We start from the raw sequence: 20496 nt of genomic DNA, 5'->3' as shown, positions 1-20496 counted from the left end.
ATATTAGAGCTGGGTATCCAGGCCTGAGGCTGTGTTGTGGGTCAAGCTGGAAAGGGCCATCCTGCCCTCCTGTCCAGGGATACCTGCCTAAAAGGACCATCCTGCCCTCCTGTCCAGAGATACCTGCCTACCAGCAGTGCTGTGTGCTACCATGTTACTTTCCTAACTGCTGCAACCAAATGTCTGACAAAGCAACCCAGGAAGGAAGAGTTTGTCCTGGCACGTGTGGTTGCAGGAGCCAGAGGTTGTTGTCACATTGTGTGCAGACACTCAAGAGGCAAGGAGTAATAAATGCTGATACTCAGCTTGCCTCCTCCATTTTATTTAATCTGGGATCTCAGCTCATAGGATGGTGCCAGCCATACTTAGAGTGAGTCTCCTAGGTGATGCTGCGTGGATGGATCACTGTCAGGCTGGCTATCCCTGTTAACCATCTCGGTAATTTGAGTGTGTGGCCTCGGTTCACCAGATCCCTCTCTCCATACACGTGCTCCCACTGTAAGGCTACTTGCAAGGTGACCTAGGGAAGGCCTGGGGCCCTCTGCGATGTTCAAGATATTGCTGGCCAGATAAGGTCAATCTTTCCTTCCAGAAGTTGATGGTGAACTGTTCCCAACTCATGCCTAACAACAGATTTCTTGTCCTTCCCCAAAATGATTGTTTACTGCAAAAAAAAAAAAAAAAAGTTTGGAAAAGGGTAAATAACCAGGTAAGATTCATATGTGTAAAAATTTCCCCTCATTCTTCCAGGAATTTTTCTTTAAATGTGGAGCACACCCAACCTCAGACAAGGACACATCAGTAGCTTTGAACCTGATCACCAGCAACAGTCGCGGCATCACCTGCATAGCATGCACAGATGTCAGGTAAGGCTCTCAAGAGCAGGTCCTCAGTGGCAGGGCTTCCAGCCTTAGTCCTCCTGCAGACCTTCTTTGGAGATCTCTCCTTGGTGTACATCTGTTTCAGTGACGTCACCAAATCTGGGCATATATTACTGTGGCGAAATTATTTCCTGTGCCAATTGCTTGGATTAGTTGGGAGTCAAATAGGAGACAAAATATCTGAAAATAGTGTGATCTTAGGCCATCCAGAAATGTGAACACACCCATATCAGTGAGCTCTAAAATAAAATTAAAATATTTTAAGATTAGTAATGCTATAACAATTTATGAACACCATTTATTATTGCCAGGCTATTTTATTTTTAAAACATCTCTTCCGTACATCTTGCACACATCTGTCTGCGTTTGTATTCCTGCTTCTTACACATCCGTGCACCCGAGTGAAACCACACAGTTGATCTTGGGCCAGGTTGTTTCGAAGCCCAGTGAAATACAAGGACAAAAAGAAGATGCGCAGACAGTGTTAGAGGGAAGAGAGAAACACAAATGGAAGTGAATTCTGGTTCAGGAGTCAAGGTCAAGGCAAGAGAAACTGCATCTCCTGGATCTTCAGAGTAAGCGGCAGAGAGGGAACTTCTTCCTCATTGCAGATGCATAGAATAAGGAAGAAAAGGGCAGCCTTGGCCTGTGTCCTCAGAGGTTGTCAGCGCAGCAGCACGGATCGCAGAGGTGGGGCCTGAGTCCCGATACTAGGAAGAATGTTCAAACAAAAGCCAAACATGGGTTACTGAATAAAATCCCAAAAGCTCCTGTTCTGTGCTTTTAAGCAGAAACAGGCAATTCAGTGTTGCTCCTCAGCCTTTGTGACTGAATGAGATGCCCCTTTGAATTTGCCTTATGAGTTCATAGTTAGCATTAACTCTTGGCTTGGTATTTCCATCTTTCACTAGCTTTGAATTTTAACATTGTCTAAAAGAAGCTTAAATATTTTAAGACCAGCTGTTGACCAAACCTGTCTCTACCTGTCTCTGTTTTCCTCGCTTCTCATGTTGTGTTTAGTCACTGCTCTGGCAGAAAATGCCACAACAAGCCCACAAACTGCTGTGTTTCACCCGTGTTTCACTCAGGCAAGGTGAACAACCACACATGGAACATACTTTACATACTTTCGAAGAGCAAAACCATGCTTCTAGGATTTCAGAAAGGAGCCAGGCAGTTCTACAAACGAGGGCTCGTCTCCTCTGGTAGCAACAAGTTCTTAAAATCACCTTTCGGTTTTCAAAGGAAAAAAAAATCAAAACATTTTCCTGAAGCCAAATAGAGCTTACCACCCAGCACTGACAAAGGCGGAGCTAGAATGCGAGTGAGGAGGGCCTGAGAGATGGCTCAGCCACCCAGGGCGCTTGCAGTTCCCAGCACCCATGTCGGGCAGCTCACAAGCACTCGTAACTCTAGTGTCAGGAGATCTAATAGTCTGTTCTAGCCTCTGAAGGTACCCCCTTACACGAGTGACACATACACATACATGCACACACATGTTCACACACACATATACATAAATAAAAATAAAGCCCGTGAAAGAGGCTCATGCCCTCTGACTGAGGACTTCCCTCTATCCCCTTTGTAAGCCTCCTCTAAGATACTTGGGGAGATCAGTGTTGGAAAAAAATCATGTTGCTACCCTACAATTTTTCCTGTTATTACCACACATCACTTAGTGGCTATAAGCAACCGTGCAGTCCAGTGTGTACATAGATAGCCAAGCACGCGATGGAAGAAAGTCTCATCTGTGACCTGAGGGTGGACAGGGAGACTTGGGCAGACTTGTACACCGGGACATCCCACGCTTGAAAGAGGACACTCCAATGTTCCACTCTGTAGTTAGGTTATTATTGTACCCCTACCTCCTTAGGAAGTGAGGTGACCCAGCAGGTAAAGCCACTTGTTTCATGGGCCTACACGGTGATGTCAATCCCAGGAACCCACAGCAGGAAAGAACCGGTTCCCACAGTTGTCCTCTGACCTCCGTATTCATTCTGGCCATGGAGTGCATGAACATGTATGTTCACAGGAGTACACACACACACACACACACACACACACACACACACACACACACACCAGTAAATGAATCTTAATAAGAAGATAACATTCAAACAAGTAGTGAAGATCATATAGTCTGACTAGGCACCCACCCGATCTTGGCCCAGAGATGAAGAAACCATGCTATTTGATTTGAAGTCGGTTGTTGGCTGCATGCTTTGTGTCTAAGCATGGGCTCATAGGAGGAGTGGGGTGGTGGTAACCTGATGTGCCCCGGCCCGTGGGACAAATCAAACCAGGGTTCACCTGAAGGAGGGAGTGGGGATTAAAAGTGGGCTACAGAGACACAAGAAATAATGAGTCAAGTCTGGACATTTCTGATCAAGACTCTCTTTAATGCAGACTAGTAAGAATATAGAGAGAGCAAGGTCAGTAGGATCTACTCTAATCTCACTCTCCCTAGCCCCCAGGCAAGAATAATTTTCTATTTACGTTTCACAGTTTTTTATTTTATCTGTGGGTTAGTCATATATTATCAGTGGAGTTAGACATTTAGCAGTATAGAAAAAAAAATCACTATTCCCCATTATTGTCCTGAGCACTGGTGAGGTAAACCGTGTATACTTTTTCCCTCTTCACTCATCCTTGCTGCATTTTCAATGCTGAAAACAAACTAAAAGGAAGCCATATTTACACACCCAAGATGCAACCTGCAAGAATCATGCTGTAAAACCCAGTTCCCTGCATGATATTAAATCTAAGAAGTGACGTCACCTTGAGACTTCTGTAATTAGGAGTTGCTGTTTTGGTGTCATTGCCGTTTAATATAAATAGTTTCATAATTTTCTTGCCTTCAAATCCATCCTAAAATCCACTCACTTATTGAAGCAAAGCTACCGTGGGTTGCATACTGAAAAGATTTACTCAAGCCTGGAGATTAGCAGAGATTTATCTCAAAGCCCATTTGTGCTTGTTCCTTGTGACAGGGATTTAATGGCCATTTGGCAGCATGCTGGCACCATTTTTTCCCTCCACAGGGATCTTCATGGTGTCCCCCTTGGATGCATTTGCTATGTCTTCAGCTTCTCTTGTCAGTTCATGGTTTCATTTTGGTTACACAGTACATCTCAAGTTGAAAAGAAGGTCTTTGTTCATCTTATTTTTAAGACACTACACGAAAGCCTTAACCAGTGTAGCCTTTTCTCAATATCCTGTGGTCAAGCACTACCTGAGGCTTTATCCAGGGTCTCGGGCCAGGTCCACGCCCATGAGACTATTGTGTTGTTTCGTGTGACTTGTTTCAACAATGGACTGTTTCTGTGGTAAAAACCTGAGGGCAGTTTTTGCATCTTACAGCTCTGGAGCTGTGTGGCTCTCCTTCACATCCCCAGCAGTATGCTTATAGCCATGCAGTGAATGGTGACAGGGACAAGACACCTTCAGGTACATGTAGGAAGTGGTTTTGTTGTGTTACATTGAATGGACAAGAGAAGCAAATGGCGTGCTTTAATGCATGAGGAATACCACATTTCCATCACAAGTCAGGTGAGAGTTGGAGAGCAGAGTGGATGAAAGAGGAAACTCAAAGGAGCTGCATCCAGCTGAAAGCAAGCTCCTGTACACTGAGCTCGCCTCGTGAGAGAAGGGCCTAGCGTTCTCTTTTGTTTGTTTATTTGAAGATTTCTTTTTCTCGGCTGTGTGCATTTGTATCTATGTGTAGTTGTGCACATCTGTGTGCAGGTGCCACTAGAAGTCCAAATAGGGCAATAGAGCCCTTGGAGCTGGAGTTCCAGGCCATTGTGAGCCACCTGAGGTGAGATCTGGAACCTGGAACTCCGGGTTCTGTAAGAGCATCAAGTGCTCAGCCACAGCAAGCATCTCTCCAGCCCCAAATTGTAGCCCTTCTGTGATTCTTCCCTGAGAAAGTGTGGCACCCCCCTCCCTAACATACTCTTGCTAGGAAGCTTCTGTGGCCCGTTCTTCTCAGAAAGCACCCTCAGACACTCCAGTAACCTGACCACTCCTGAGACGGCCATATGGCACCTTGACCTACCCATTCAATTCTTAGTTTCAGAAAGCACACTACCAGCTGTCATTTGACCTCTCCTGGGATTGACATGTGGCACTTAATACCCATGGGCTTCTCGGTTTCAGTCCTTGGAAGTGCTTTGGGCTTCCATCTTAATAGGAGAGCATTTGAGGATAAGGTGTTTGAAGTCCGGCCTCTAACCATGACAGAGAGTTGTTCAGTTAGCCGTCTAACCAACCGAAGTGCCTGTGGTTTGCACTGATTTTGCTCTGACCCTTCGTCACTCCCACTCGTAGGGTCCAGGCTTAAGCTGTGCAATAAAAAGCAAGTCTCCTTGAAAGGTGGATCCACATGTAGAGGGGAAACAGTCACATTTGAATCAGAGGCGGGAAAAGCCAGACATAGAACCAGCGTCGTGAGCCATCAGAGCTGCAGAGCCGGATGCCTTTTGGTGTCTTAGCGCCAAGACAATGCAGGACGCTCAAGGACAAGGTCCAAGCTTGTCTGATGACAAGCATGGCTTATCTTCTCTACAAGGTCCAGCGATGGTCTTTGCCTCAGAAAGATTTAACATCTGCTGACTTGCTTTAAAGTAAATGTTTACGCAGCACAACAAACAGCACATTCTTTTTATACAGCTTGTTTGTGTGTCTGTCTATACACTGGTCTTCTGTGTATGTATTTACCTATGTAGGTAGTTCCTCAGGCAGCATCCTCAATTTACCCCCCCCCCAAAAAAAAGGGTGTTTTTGAGTAGCCTGAGGCTTGCCAAGTAGGCTGGGCTAGTGGTCAGGAGCCTCCCAGGAGCCTGTGTCCCCAGTTCCCCAATGCTAGTATTGCAAGCTTGCAAGGTTGTTCTTGGTGGCTACTTTTTAAATTATTGTTCATTTTTTGTTTTCTGTATGGGTGTTTTGCTTCATGTATGCCTTGGTACCACATGTGTGCTTGGTGCCCATGGAGGCTGGAAGAGAGTGTCAGATCTCTTGAAGGTACAGAGGGTTGTAAGCCACCCCGTGAGTGCTGAAAATCGAACCAGGGTACTACGGAAGAGCAGCAAATGTTCTTAACTACTGATCCGTCTCTCTGGCATAATTACAAGCCGTTTATGTGGGTTCTGGATGTTGGACCTAGGTCCCTATGCTTGCAAAGCCAACACTTGGCCAGCTATGCTGCATCACTAGCCCTTAATATTCTCCTTAGACAGCAAACCAGTCTCTTCTGTATGTAATAGAATTTTCCAGGTACCAATTATATAAACCCAAAGATAAGTAAATAAATGAGAGGTCAAAATGGAGTGTTTAGAAGCTGATAGGGGTAAAAGGAAAGCCATTTTGAAGTCTGGGCCACAGGAGACAGATTACTGAGCCATATTGTGTGAGGTCAGTTCCTTACGAAAACACAGAAGAAATATTTTATCTTCATGATACTTTGAAATGTGAACCATGTCAGTTTTAATGCCAGCCAGTGACCTTCCATTCTCTGACTGTGAACTCTATGGGTCTTAGATGGGAACTGTAGCATCCTTGAGGCTGCCTGGGGATGTCACAGGTGCCTGTGCGTGAAATTCGCAGGCCTTACCTTTTCATTTAAGTGTCACTGTGGGTGCACAGCGGCCCGCTGGCAAAAGGAGGGTGATCTTGCAAATCTTCCTGGACCAGTTTTGTATCTATTAAGGTCAACCTTGCATGTTGTAACCCTCGGGATTTTAAGCAGTTCATTTTCCATTGATGAATGTTAAGAGGCAGCTACATTCTGGAAGCGTCCAAGGGGCCATTGCTTGGACCTTGCTGGCAGCTATGATTTAGTCTTAACATCCATTTTCAACAAAATGAAATGCCCATGCAATCCTTTTTCTTTCTTTTTTCCTTCTTTCTTTCTTTTATTTTTAATCTAGACGAGGTTTCCCTGGACTCACTCTGTGGACCAGGCTGGCCTTGAACTCAGAGATCTACCTGCCTCTGCCTCCCAAGTGCTGGGATTAAAGGTGTGTGCCACCACACCCAGCTGTTTTTCACTTTAAAAATAGAAAAACTATTATATGGTCTATGAATTTATTTAATTGCAATTTATCCTGTCAATTAGCAATAGTTATAAGCTAGATTGAAGAGAAGAAGCTACTTTCTACTGCAAATAATATTGGTACTGCTTCATACCTTCTGACAGAAAATTTAACCTGTGAGAGAATATTTAGTGAGTAGCAGGGTTCTGATCGTACACAGATCCATACACGACTATCAACTGCATGACATTTAGAATTAAGTGTTTGCAGATTTGTTCTCTGTGGCCTTCACAGTTTGCAGAGCTATTTGCAACAAAATAAGAAATAGTTGCAAAACCCTGGAGCGCAAAGTCATTTTTTGAAGCTGTGGTTGTCACCTGTTGGATATGTTCCTTGTTAATTTGACAGGTTCTAAGTGGAAGAAAACATGGCTGGACTTCTGCATCCTATAGGTACTAGCAGTGGACTTCCCAGCTTTCTAGCTCCAAATATATATATTTAACAACACCAAGGTCCACTGTACTATTATGAGATTCTTATGCCCTCATAGGAACATGTTAATATGCAGAATTATGCACACAGAACAGCAGTGTCCTGGGAGAGCACTACTTTGGATAAAGGGACCATACATGGGCATCTGCCTTTTTTTTAACCCTTCCTTTTCCACTAAAGTTTATAAAAAGTTCATCAGTCCACTTGTTCGTTATATATAAAGTTCACCGGTGACCCCAGGAACATCTCAGTTTCAAGGTGAGATAGCAGTGTTGCATATCTGGCAGGCCAAGGGAGAATGGATGGCCAGGTACCCTAGTGGGGGCAGGTGTGACAGACCTGGGCTAGCTGCAGCAAGGCGAAGAGTGGTACAGCCCCTAAAGCTCATTCTCTCTGCCTCGTTGCTATGGAAAGGGAGCCCAAGCCCACCCTTCTAGTGTGGGAGCCTTCCCCATGATTCCTTTACTTTGCCAAGACAGAACTGAAAAGAAACACACAGCGCCACTGCTGTGGGATCAGGCACACTGCACCATTGGGCTCCTATCTCCTCCCTGTGTTCTAACACCCCACCAGCTACAGAATGGTACTGCCTGCTTAACCAGCTCCACCCAGAGTTTCTGCTTCTGCCAGAGTAACCCCAGGACCAGACCAAGACCCCCCAAGTCACCCCTGGTGATGCCTTGGTGACCGTAGTACAGGCCTCCACATCAGATTCCTCCTCCCGAGCCTAAACCGAAATGTAGTCTGTAGTATTTTCAGACAACACAGGATTATTTTCATATCTGCTTAGCCCATATCCATATATATGCTAGGATAATCTGCCATTATAAAATGTGTATTCCACAAGGCGTTTTCTGTTGGTGCTGGACATTTGTATCCACATGCATCTTACTACTTGCCAGAGATGAATGTTACAGCTATTTTAAGCAGGAGGGAAAATAAGGTACAAAGAAGTATTTCTCTCTGAAAGTCACATCTATTTTATATGGTGGATGAGGGAGGATCAATATTAGACTCGGTGATAATTCTGACACCAAAATACATGTCCTTGACAGTCATAGTATATGGCTTCAAGAATATATCCACTGCCTTGAGGACATAGCATCATGACTTGTTTGGAAGAAAAGGAACTAGAAAGTGGAGATGTATCCAAGTTTCAGGCCTAACCTTAAATATTGACCAAGTGGCAGTGGAAATACTGTTTTCATTCCTCTGCTGTCAATAAATGAGCCGCAATTCAGGGCACGGAAGACCATTCCAGACAAGGGCTTCTACGAGCACTGTTCCTGCCATTCAGGGGTTAATGAAATGCTCCTGCTGCCTAAGTGTTTCTCAGGAGACACCCTGAGTATGTAGGAATTTGTTGGCAGGGTGACAAGTGCCTTCCAAGGAGCCATGATGGCACTGGCAGCTGGTAGAAGAGGAGGCTGGCTCTGTTCGTCAGGCCTTGTTACTGTGACTAGTACCTAAGGGAGCCTAAAGGGAGAAAGATTTGGTTCGGCTCACGGTCTCCGAGATCTGAGCCCATCTTGCTTCAGAGAACAGCTTACAGTATAGCATCCAAGAGACAGAGCAGAAAATGCCACTAGCAGGCTTCTCTCTTCCTCTTCCGTTCCATGGGGCAGCCGACCTAGGTGACAGCGCTGCCCACATTCAGGGAAGGTCTCCACTCCTTAGGTGATGCTCCCTGAAAATGCCCAGTGGTATGACTGATTGATCTCCCAGAGGGTCCAACAGGTCAGGCAAGTCTGCTCATCACCCAGTACCCACCATAAAAGTTCTCACCACAGGCCCTGAGCTCCCACGTGGAGGTGGACATCAAGGACCCGGAAGTGGATTGAGAAAACCACAAATCAACTTGGCATATCCTCTGGCTGCAGAGTGTCTGTCTCTAGGCTAAGGCCTGCTGACCCATGTGGAACCTGCACAGACTTCAGAGAGTCATCTGGGGTCAAAGGCACAGAGAAGAGGGCACACTGGACAGTAAGGAGGAAGTGCCCTCAGCCTGGCTAGCAAGCATTCTATTCAGTGGTATTTTCATCCTTTGTAACTTTCCACTTGCAGAAGGATTTTTTTTCTTTACATCTCCCGGGGGTTTTATAACATGTCAGTCAGTGATGGGGAGCTCAGAATGTGGAAAGGACTTACTCTCCTTTAAATCCTCAATATTTAGTCTGTATGAATTTGTGTTTTTCCAAGCATTTTTTCTTTAGATCTCCAATATTTAGTCTGTATGAAGTTGTATTTTCCAAAGGATTTCCCATTAGATCTCTAATATTTAGACCATATTAAATTGTACAGAGGTACCTTATTAGGCTATGTAAACACATTCAAATCCACATATATATTGGTCATGTGATTATAACATAACCAAGTGATGGATCTGAGAAAGCGAGGTGGCTTCATATTTAAAAAACATTGAACTTTAATCTCTTATGTCTCATCATATAGAAACACCAATATAGAGTGGCTCATATTTCATAAGAATTGAAACACTAAAGTTTCTGACTACCAAATAATGTACAACATTTATGATTTATCATACAGAAATCAGAACTTACGTAAATGAGGAAACTGATCAATTCATTTGATTAGCACTATGAAGGCATCAAAGCTTACCATCAAAGGACTGGGCACATGCAAGGCACATAGCAGTGGGTTTCACAACACATCAGCCAGCTAAGAAGCAGCACTCAGAGTGAGTAAGGGAATTGAACTGTCAGTAAGGAACAGAAAAATGACATGTGAACAGGCTCTTCATGAGAATGATGAAGGAGCATATGCGGTGAGACGCGCAGAAATCAGATACTTACACCTCCTTCTTGAACTTATTACCATGGGAACAATAATAAGTAGCTGTCACAGTAATCATATTAATAAGTTGTTCCAGAATAATTAGTAAGTGACAAAACAGCCCTGTAGCCAACGCTGCCTGGTGGCTTTAATGTGCTGCTCTGTGATGGCAGACTCCGCTTTTCCCCTATCCCCCGCCCCCACCCCGTCTTAGGAGGGGAAGAGCAACTGCAGGAGTGAGATGGAAATAGAAGGGGCTGGTGAGACTTACGGCAACCAGAGAAGGATGGCCTTCATGAATTTTCTGCCTCCTTCAACTTGAAATGTTGCTACATTCCCTCCACAGTGCTAAAATGCAAGAAGAAATCAATACTGACTCCTACATCTCTATAAATCAAACTGAGCTCTCTACTCTAACCCCAAGCTGCCCTCAGTGATGCCACACAACCACTGAGCTTTGGGGCAGTACCCGTGTCAGTAGTCATGATCCGCTCTGGAACACACCGCACTGTCTCCTCGGTTGTCCCCGTGTTCATTGCTGGGAGTCTCCAGGAACAGGGAAGCATGATTCTTCTCTGTTTGGGAGCTCAAGTAGGAGAATGGAGCTGCCTCCCTGGTAGGTAAGGAATTGAATTTTGTGGTCTTTCTCTTTCTGACTGATTTTTTTTCTCCTGTTAAGAACAAGATACTTTCTTCCCACCAGTGACAATGAGCTTTCTGTCCCCACTACCTACAGTCCTCCCTGTCCCAGCTCTAACCCCTTTGTGACCCTAACTAACCCCATTGCACACTGTTCACATTTCAGTTACATTGCTCCCTCTGGGAAGGGCTCTACCAGGGTTGTCACCCTTGGGAATATAAGAGTGGGTGTTACTCACAGACATGCAGTATCACGTATGTAACCTTCAGTTGTCCCCTAAATTCCTAAACCATCACAGCATAACTTGTCCACAACAACTGTAGAAAGCGACTGTGTCTGCTCCTTGCTCCTTCTTTGTGTTTCCATTTACCTTCTTTTTCTCCCTAATAAGGCTTACTTATCTCCCTAGGTTGACTCCACTGTCCTTACCAATGGCTAAAATATACAGGGAGCATGGTAGTTAATAGTACCAGCCTTGAAGACAGACTTTAGACCCAAAATTCTACTTGGGTTTCCTCACTGTGAGGCCAGAGTCAACACTCAGCTCGCTCAGCAAATGTCTGGAGTCCCATGCAGATGCTGAGAGCAATGGGCTACCTACCCCAGCACACCCAAGCTTGCACGTTCACCTTCAAAGGGCCTGAGCATCAGAGCACGCACCTCGCGCTTCCCGTTTGCAAAAGCCCTATGGCAGTGCAGAACACAGGAGGCAGATGGCTGGGGCTATGGAAACAGTTTTCTCCCGCAACTAGCAATGCTTGGTAGTCCAACTAGGGACAATTTGGTCACTCGGGCTCCATTTCCTAAATCTGGTTTATTACTGAGCTGGTGCTCATATCAAATGAGATAATTCATGTAAACAGATTGAAAATTTTAAATACCTATCCAGTGTAATATCAGCGATGATTTTATCATTTGTCCTTCTCTTGAGAACCCTGTCATAAATAGTCCTTCTAGAATTGCGGCGCTGATCCACATGCCACTGTCCAACTCTAGACATCATCTCGGGACAGACTTTGAGTCGGGAGGGAGCAGGTTCCTGGAGGCAAACGTGCTCTAGCACTAATGGGAGGACTAATGTCTGCTCATAATTGCTCAAGACAAAACTGGGAGAGAAATTGGACCTTAGTGACCCAAAACGTACTTGGAAAAGAGAAGCTTTCTTGACTAGGATCACTTTTGACATTTTAATAAGGCTTTCATTTATTACTGCTGAGAGAGCTGTGGCAGGGGACCTGTGACGGGCTGAGCTCTCCACAAGCAGGAGTGGGACAGAACCGGAAGCTGACACTGGGTGTGTACAGTTGTATTTTGCTCATGGGGTAACAAGGCCTAAAGAGCTCACTCTGCTCTCTCAGATGCTCTGGACTCAGCACAGCTTGTAAAATGGAATCTTCTAGTGCAACATGCAGTTAGAGGAAGCCTTGTTTTCACAGAACATAGAGAAGCTTATGATACAGCCCTGATCTCGACATTGGGGCCTCTACCTCCACTACTCAGCCTGTGCTGGGCAGAATGTTTAAACGCACCACTGTGTGTGTGTGTGTGTGTGTGTGTGTGTGTGTGTGTGTGTGTGTGTTTAGAACAAACTAAATTAGTGATTGGTCATCTAAAAAAGACAAGCAAAACAAAGTGGGCCCTAGGATAGCCCAGCTCATTGAGAGATATTCAATATGTGTAACAACCCTGGCGTAAGCACCAGCAAGATGCCTCAGTGGCGCTGCCCTCTGACCTGCACACATACCCCTTGGCCACCCCCATCCAGCAGATAAACAAATGTAATTGTTTTAAATCCTGGCTGGGCTGGGAAAATGACTCACTGCTTAAGTGCATGTACTGCTTTTGCAGGTGACCCAAGTTCAGTTCCCAGCCCTCAAGCTGGGTGGCTCCCAACCACCTGTAACTTTAGCTACAGGGGGCCTGACACCCTTTGCTGGCCAACAGAGCCCAACTGCACATACTCACACAATAGCACATAATTTAAAATGACAACAAATTATGTTTGAAACATGTAATTAAAAGTTTGTATGTCTGGAAGCTGTCATCATTTCCAATTCTCTCTGCAGAGATGCGTCCGAGCTCTGTGAGGAGAAAGGCAGGGTCTTTTCCTCAGGTTTTGTGAGTGGCTATGCATTCCACTTTAGCTCACATTCCGCTCCGACCTTGAGTCCCCTCCAAAGCCGGAGTTTCTACTTTGAGAAACCCTCCAGGGCAACTTGGTGGGAACCTTTTTTTTTTTTTCAAACCCCAATTTCCTGAGTCTCTGGCTAAAGAGAGAGGTTAATAGTTTGGGGAGTTTGTTTACAGGCCATTGGAAACAATTAGCACATGGCTGAGACTAAAGCAGTCTGAAGAATGCCGGGTGGCCTAGAAAGGAAGCAAGACTTTAAAGTAGCTATTTTTAGCACCTAATTAAGGCAGACTTGGAGATGCCACCCTCCCTAGCCAGACTGTTTCATATTTCAATTATCAGGAATTTTCCATTTCCTCCCACCTACAGTCTGACTCTGGTCATTTAAAGTACTAGTGACTTGAAACTCTATTCACGGATTCTTAGAATCCCACTTGTGACTCACTCACACTCCCTAAGCTCACCTGTCCTTCACAACTTCTTAATATCCTCTTTTTCTCAGCAGCTCTCTTTTCACCCACAAGCACGTCCTTCCCGCCCACATGCCAGGATCACCTGACACCCAGGCCCCCACGTAGGTTCTTGGTTCTGAGCAGCCTTCACTCTACAGCCTCTTCTGGTAGATTCCAGGGGACTTAGTGCAACCCCCAGTGTTACCTCAGTATTACCTTCTAAGCCTTTTTAATTTCTTGTTGTGAAGTCCCACTCTGTTTCGTGAACACACTTGAATATGCTCCAAGTGTTTGCCACCTCAGTCCCTTCGTCACCTCCATCTATTAGTCTCAGTGTGCTGGCCACCTAACAACTCCACAGTCATACAGTGATGTGTCGAACTGAATCTTACCAGGACCCCTCACTATATTTTGTCTTGTAATGACTTTTTCTGTTCTTCACTACTATGAAGGTAAAATTTACGTAATGAACAGTGGGACCCATTTTTTCACACTGCATTACTATTAATAATAATGGGGCTGGAGAGATGGCTCAGGGTTAAGAGCACTGGCTGCTCTTCCGAGGTCCTGAGTTCAATTCCGAGCACCCACATGGTGGCTCACACCCATCTATAATGTGATCTGATGCCCTCTTCTGGCCTGCAGCAGTACATACAGGCAGAATACTGTACATAATAATAAATAAATATATCTAAAAAAATAAAAATAAAATAATATGCTGAAGATCCCACACTCAAATAGTATGCAAGCAACAAAGAGCATTTACTCTTCAGAAATACAACATACTGGGATCACCACTTACACAAAATGGTGACCCCAAGGTGAGCTAGCAGGCTCTTTTTAAAGACATTCTGGCGAATCCCAACAGGAGTTAGGTAATCTTTAACATGATTGGAGCATTCAAACTGAAAAAGTGCGGGCAAATTTAGTCCACGTCATGAGTTAATAGCCAGAGATTTCCAGACCAGCAGTTAAATCATCCTTAAGCAATTGTATCTTCCTCTGGCCAGGTGGCTAGGCCATCCACGGTTGGTTGTCCAGTTTCTGCAGTATTTCCAGTGACTGCTGAGCTCATTTCTGAGGAATGGAGGCTTAGGCCTGCTCTGAACTAACAAGACACTGAAGGCTGACACGGAGTCGCATAGGCTTATCTAACCCGTTCCCTCCGTGCTACTCGTAGCCTACTGTTAGCATGCAGGACATTCTTCTGGCCTGCCCTCAGCGACCTAGGAATTGCTTATGCCATCACCTGACATGAGCAGCTACCATGGGTGGGGCCTGATAGAAGGACCCCTGCTATCCCTAGCTCTCTGTTCCCAGCGCCAGTGGTCTCTCTCTCCCTCTTTCTGTCCTCTGCCCTCACTTATTCTCTATTCTCATGGTTTTCTTCCCCCAGAAAACCCCCTCTATACCAGCTCTGTTGCATGGTGTATTGCTCAGGGGCACACCTTAGCATGAGTCTGCCATGGTACCCCTTGCTGCATCACATGACATAACACTACCTCTATCATCTGCCTCTTGTATAACTCACTCTGCATTTTAAAGTCTATTTTTCCTTCCCACCTGTTCTTTAAACATTTTTATTGTTGGGTTAGAGGGTATGTTCATTCCTAATATGCACACGAGAGTGAAGGAACAAATAGCAAAGTTGGTTCACTCTGTCTGCTTTAATGAAGATTATGGGATGGAATTCCCATCATCAGGCTTGTTAGGCAGGTGCTGCCCTGCTGAGCCCTCTCACTTGTTCCTCCTTCCTTTGAGCAAACGTGCTTCCTCCTGCAACCCAACTTCAGCATATGTGTGTGTATATGTTAAATAATCTATATTATTTACTAATGTGTTAGCACTTATTAACAATATATTGGCATATTGCTAATATATACTCTTTATATTACAAAGATATATCATGGTGACTCTATTTAGTGTTGATCATATGTATATGGGTTTAGAGTTGACAACTCAAGACTAGATAACTTATCAAGGACTCATCCTTGGAGAAGAAGAGGTTGAGAATGAGCAATCACAGTTGATCCACTGCATTGGAGCATAGCTGGACTGGAAATGTGAGATAGTTCACTATGCCATACTGTAGGCAGCTCTGAATGTAATACCAGCTTCTTTGTTGTGTTGTGGAAGCACTGGTGGTTTGGGTACAGGGATAATGATTACTTTGAAACTGGTTTAAAATTAAACATTTTCCAATGACATTCCAGAAGAGGAAAATGGCAGTTAATGATTGAACTCAATGGAAAACAAAACACTCTGGTACACCTTTAATTAGGATCCAGGCAGTTTTTTTAAAATTTAAATGTCTACATTTGTCTTATACTAAGGTAATAATAATTATCTTACCTACAAGTATCCAAATTTACTAATGAAAAAATGAAACTTAACTTATTAAACAATTGGAATGAAATATTCAAAAAGATTATAAACCAGGAAATATGCTATCACTTGGACCCTCAACTTATCTGAACCAGAGTAGTGACTCAGGTAGGGAGACAGCAGGACGCAAAGCTGGCATAGTGTGGACCTCCTAAGAAGTAGACCCTCAGTTACTGATCAGTCTAAAGGGAGACTGGTGGGAATGCACTGGATGCACCTTGTGTAAATAAGGAACCCAGCCGGAAGCATTAGGGAATAAGATGCATAGGTGAGATGTAAGTAAGCTTGGAGAACTGGGAGCTCAGCAGATGCTCCACTCTGTCAGCGAGTACTGACTGGAAGGAGTCTCTCCAGTAAGGTCCTCTGATCTCTGATGTTGGTGACAGTGATGACAGCCATGGTGGTGTGTGATGCCCACTGCTCATGAGCTCCCAGGCCTTCATCTCCATCTCGAGTTGAGGTGGGCAGGACCAAGGTCAGAGGAGTTGGGAGAGATGTGATGCAAGTGTGATCCTTTGCTGAGAAGGAGCCATGAAATAGTCAGGAAACCCACACAGCACTTATATGCATATATTTGAAGTGATATTATACCATAATTACCAAACTATATTTTAATTGCTCTGAATTCTTGACTTAGAAATTGCCACATTTTACAATTATATGGGATTCTGGGATAGTTTTTCTAGGACGTTGGCATAGTGGAAATAACGTGGGCTAGAGCAGCAGTGTGGCATCTCCTCTCGGCTCTTCATAGCTTTATGCAGCAACGTAGAACTGATGGTGTGAAAGTGTCACACCATAGAATCAGCAAACACTGTATAGTAGGCGTTGCTTCCCCCTGACAGCTAATTGTTCAGAAGTTATAAGGTAATCTGGGACTTCTCTGAAAAGAAGGGAAACTAATTTTTCCTCTGTGTAGTTCCTCTGGGTGTATTCACCCATTCCTCTGTCCCTTGGGTGTGTCATGTCTAATGCTGCTGCTGTCCTCCCTAATGGCTATCACACTGTCACCCGTGGGAGATCTGTCAGTGTAGGTGGCCATCTCTGTTAAAGCATCTCAAACCTTGTCTCTGAGCCTCAGCACTGGATGCTCTCCAGTCAAGGACATTAGGACCTAAAGAAACACCTCCAGAATGACTCCAAAGAGCAGCAACAGTTTTAGGTAAGCGAGATTTACCATTTACTTTTAGTTGCCATTGGCCAGATGTGGGTATATTGGGGAGCTGCATCTGGGCTACATGAGTGTTGCCTGCATCTAGCCTTGATGTTAACACGTTTTGTTTTTTTTTTCCTCTTATATTTGCTAGAACACACACACACACACACACACACACACACACACACACACACACACACGCACGCACACACACACACATACACACACACACCAAGAAATGGGAAAAACATTATTTTTGATAGATATTTTGAAAAAATTCTGTTTGGGCCTCTAATAACTGATTATTTTTCTCCCAGTTCAGTTTCTTCTGTAATAAATAAACATATTTAAATATATATTATAATATATATTTTTAGCCTCACTTATGACCACTAGACTTTGAAGTCAATCTTGATATTTTCCACTGTTATGGTTCTAAATTCTCAGTTGCTTACACTGACAATACAGACAAGTGTAATCTCCTTTATGTATAGCTTGAGGACGAAAGGTCAGGTAAGAGACATGTTTCTCTCCTTGCAGAAAGATGAGGATGCAAATAGCTCATTTCCTTTCAAGTTTGTAAATAAAGCATGTTTTCTGTGTTCTTCTTAGCATTAAACAGGCTGGCAAGACTTAACCTTTGTGTCTCTGCTAGCTGAGAGAGAAAGTTATTTTTATAACATGGATTTCCTAGTTATAACAACAAAAAAACAATCAGAGGATGCTTGGTTCTTTGTGTTATAAGGACTGTGTTCAAAAAGCTATGGTTTGGGACCTAATCTTCTATTATCCAAGTAGAGAAATTTTGTTTATTTGTTTCGTTGGTTGGTTTGGTTTGGTTTGGTTTCCTTGCTCTCTGTGTGGCCCCAAGAACAGAGAGATTGAGTTTCTCCCTGTGAAAAACTGAAGACCGTGGTATGTGGCAATACAAAGAACTAGGCACAGGACACACACACATACACACACACACACACATACACACACACACATACACACACACACATACACACACACATATACACACACATACACACACACATACATACACACATACACACACACATACACACACACATACACACACACATACACACACATACACACACATACACACACACATAAAGACACACACACATACACACACACACACACATGCACGCACGCACGCTGCACGTGCGCGCGCGCACACACACAGAGCAGATGCGAATGAAGATGGGCCTTAATTCTGATGAATCTAAGATGACTTAGAAAGGAGGCCAAATGGAGACTGCAGCTACTGTGTATAAGACATCCCTCCTGTGCCCCATAATGCCTTGCAGGAGCAGTGTGATGAAGGCCTGGCGTGGGAAGAGCCTGCAAACCATTCAGAAAACACCACCTTCTCCCTCTCTGCCTGTCAGATTTTCTTTCAGATTGCTTAAGCCTCTAGTTTCACAGTCTTAAGAACAGTATATTGAAATTATTTCGAAGTATAGAGTAAAGACAGCACAGAACATGGCTGGAGCAGCTGGGTGAACCCCTCTTCCTGTAGGCTAGAGACGAGACATGCAGCCTCCTTCACTTTTGAGAAGCCTCTGTAAACCACCATTACTTGTGAGGTTAAATGCTGGCCTTTCTCAAAAAACATTACCCGAATCCACCCATACACCGTACCTCTCAAAGATCTTTGTTCATTTGTCAAATATGAGCGAGATAAGTAAAATAAATGACAACTGTCATTTTCCTTCCCCGCTAACCCAAAGCTTGCCACGGGATGCATCAGTAATGACTGATGAGCGACAACAAATGAGTTTTGTGATCCGTCCATCTCTCTCATCTGACATCATCATTTTATACTTCCTGCTGTCTTCATAAAGGAGCCCCATATTGGCAGGAGCATCGTAATATGTCTGTAATAAGCTGATGGACAGCAGACTTAATGGGAAATCGCCGGGTTCACTCCTGAGGTTAATAAGCCCCAAATATCTTAAAACTAAATGAAAGTGCCGTCCGTCTGCCTTAAGAAGACATTTTTTTTTTAAAGTTTGATGGCATTTCAGCTGACTCAAGAAGTAAGTGGAAGCTCTTTTGGCAAAAAGCGCCCTCTGCTACCCGGATAGGAATAAAGATTTCTTCCCTTCCTTGCCTGGTCCTCAGCCTCGCAAATGTCTATTTCAAAGTTTTGCCCTAAAAAGTATCCTCACGGTCAATACTCCAGCTGTTTCCTGGGCTTAGAGCAGTGTGTGCTGTGTGCTTGCATGTCGACACTGAGCCATTTCACACTGCGGTTCCAAGCCTGTTTCCAAATAAGTGACAGGAACAATGTCCTCATTCGCTTTGTTCCTATAAAGGTGTTCATATTTCTTGATCATATCTCTTGAGTTTTCCCGTTTCCAGTAACCACAATGAAAACAATCTGCAATTCGGATCCTGTGAAGTGAATTTGAATTAAAACAAAAGGAAGCATCTAAGAAGGAAGTGATTTCAATTTTTTTTTTTTTGAAACAGCAATAACCTTTTCCCCAGAGGTCCTCGCTGTTGTTTGTAGAGAAAAAGCAATCTGTAATTGTAATGACTGCAAATGTGCTCCAGGAGATTCGCTAGCTGGAGGGCTGGAATTCAAGTTGCCTGTAATTTACGGCACTGTTCCTTTTTTTGGTTGTTGTTGTTGTTACTACTCATGCTGGAGCTCTCTCATACTTCAGCAAAGATAGTGCATTTATAGAAGAACTTGTAAGTGAAAAACTAGGACTAAAATTAAGGCATCATCCACTGACCGCTCCATTAATAACGTCAGCGGACTGCCACTTTTCCCCACATACCCTTTCGTTCTGAGCCTTAGCTCTTTATCGTGAGGTATATGACTCTTTATAGCTCCGAACCCCATGACTGGCTGCTTTCAGCTGAGCCCACTCAGCCATCATGGTCTGCACTCCGAGAAGGCAGCCTGACTGCATTACACAGCTGCAGCCCATGCAGCGAGCAAACAAGTCAGCAGAGGCCGTTAGCCCTGGAGCCTGCCGTCAACCTCACAGAGACTGGATTGTGTGGGCATGCCCTGGGACAAGCATAGGCAGGCATGTCAAGCATGGCATGGTCGTCTCCCGTTGCCACATGCAGCTTAGCTATTCTGTTTTCACCAGGTCCCCAGTGGCTCTGTGGAGGCCTCGGAGATGACAACGAAATCGGAAAGTGAATTTTGTTAGTCACTTTTCAGAATGTTCTGACCCTTCTAGCCATGGGAGGAGCAGGAAGATTGTCCTGTACTGTCAGAAGCCAGTATCTTGTTCAAAACTTTCTAGTCACTGCCCAAGATTTTTTTTATAAAGTAATGCACATTTCTGTTCTACTTTTATTTTTACAAATTGCCAGGCTAAGGTAGAGTGAAGAGATGACAGCAGTGGGCACCCACGTGCCATCTGTCTGCCCACCCTGCCGACACTCACCATGCTTCCTTTAGTGGCCCTAGAAATGGAATCCAAGCTTCAAGGGCACAGTGGCCATGCTCTGCTGGCAGCCCCAGACCCTTGGCAGCAGTCAGCGTGCATTTGCCAT

The 20496-nt window shown here is 44.4% G+C and overlaps 1 protein-coding gene across 7 annotated transcripts in view; it reads left to right on the top strand.

Moving 5' to 3' along the window:
* The window catches only part of PRKN (parkin RBR E3 ubiquitin protein ligase), a 1133456-nt gene that overhangs the window by 606901 nt on the left and 506059 nt on the right, over positions 1-20496 (top strand). For all 7 annotated transcript variants that reach the window (XM_084777800.1, XM_084777801.1, XM_084777799.1 and 4 more), the window contains one exon: positions 751-866. In XM_084777800.1, the coding sequence (XP_084633926.1) occupies positions 751-866 (116 nt within the window). The remainder of the gene's footprint in view (positions 1-750; positions 867-20496) is intronic.

Source organism: Acomys minous (assembly GCF_964271855.1).
Source record: "Acomys minous genome assembly, chromosome: 3".
Classification (NCBI taxonomy): domain Eukaryota; kingdom Metazoa; phylum Chordata; class Mammalia; order Rodentia; family Muridae; genus Acomys; species Acomys minous.
This window is presented reverse-complemented; position numbering and strand designations above follow the sequence as displayed.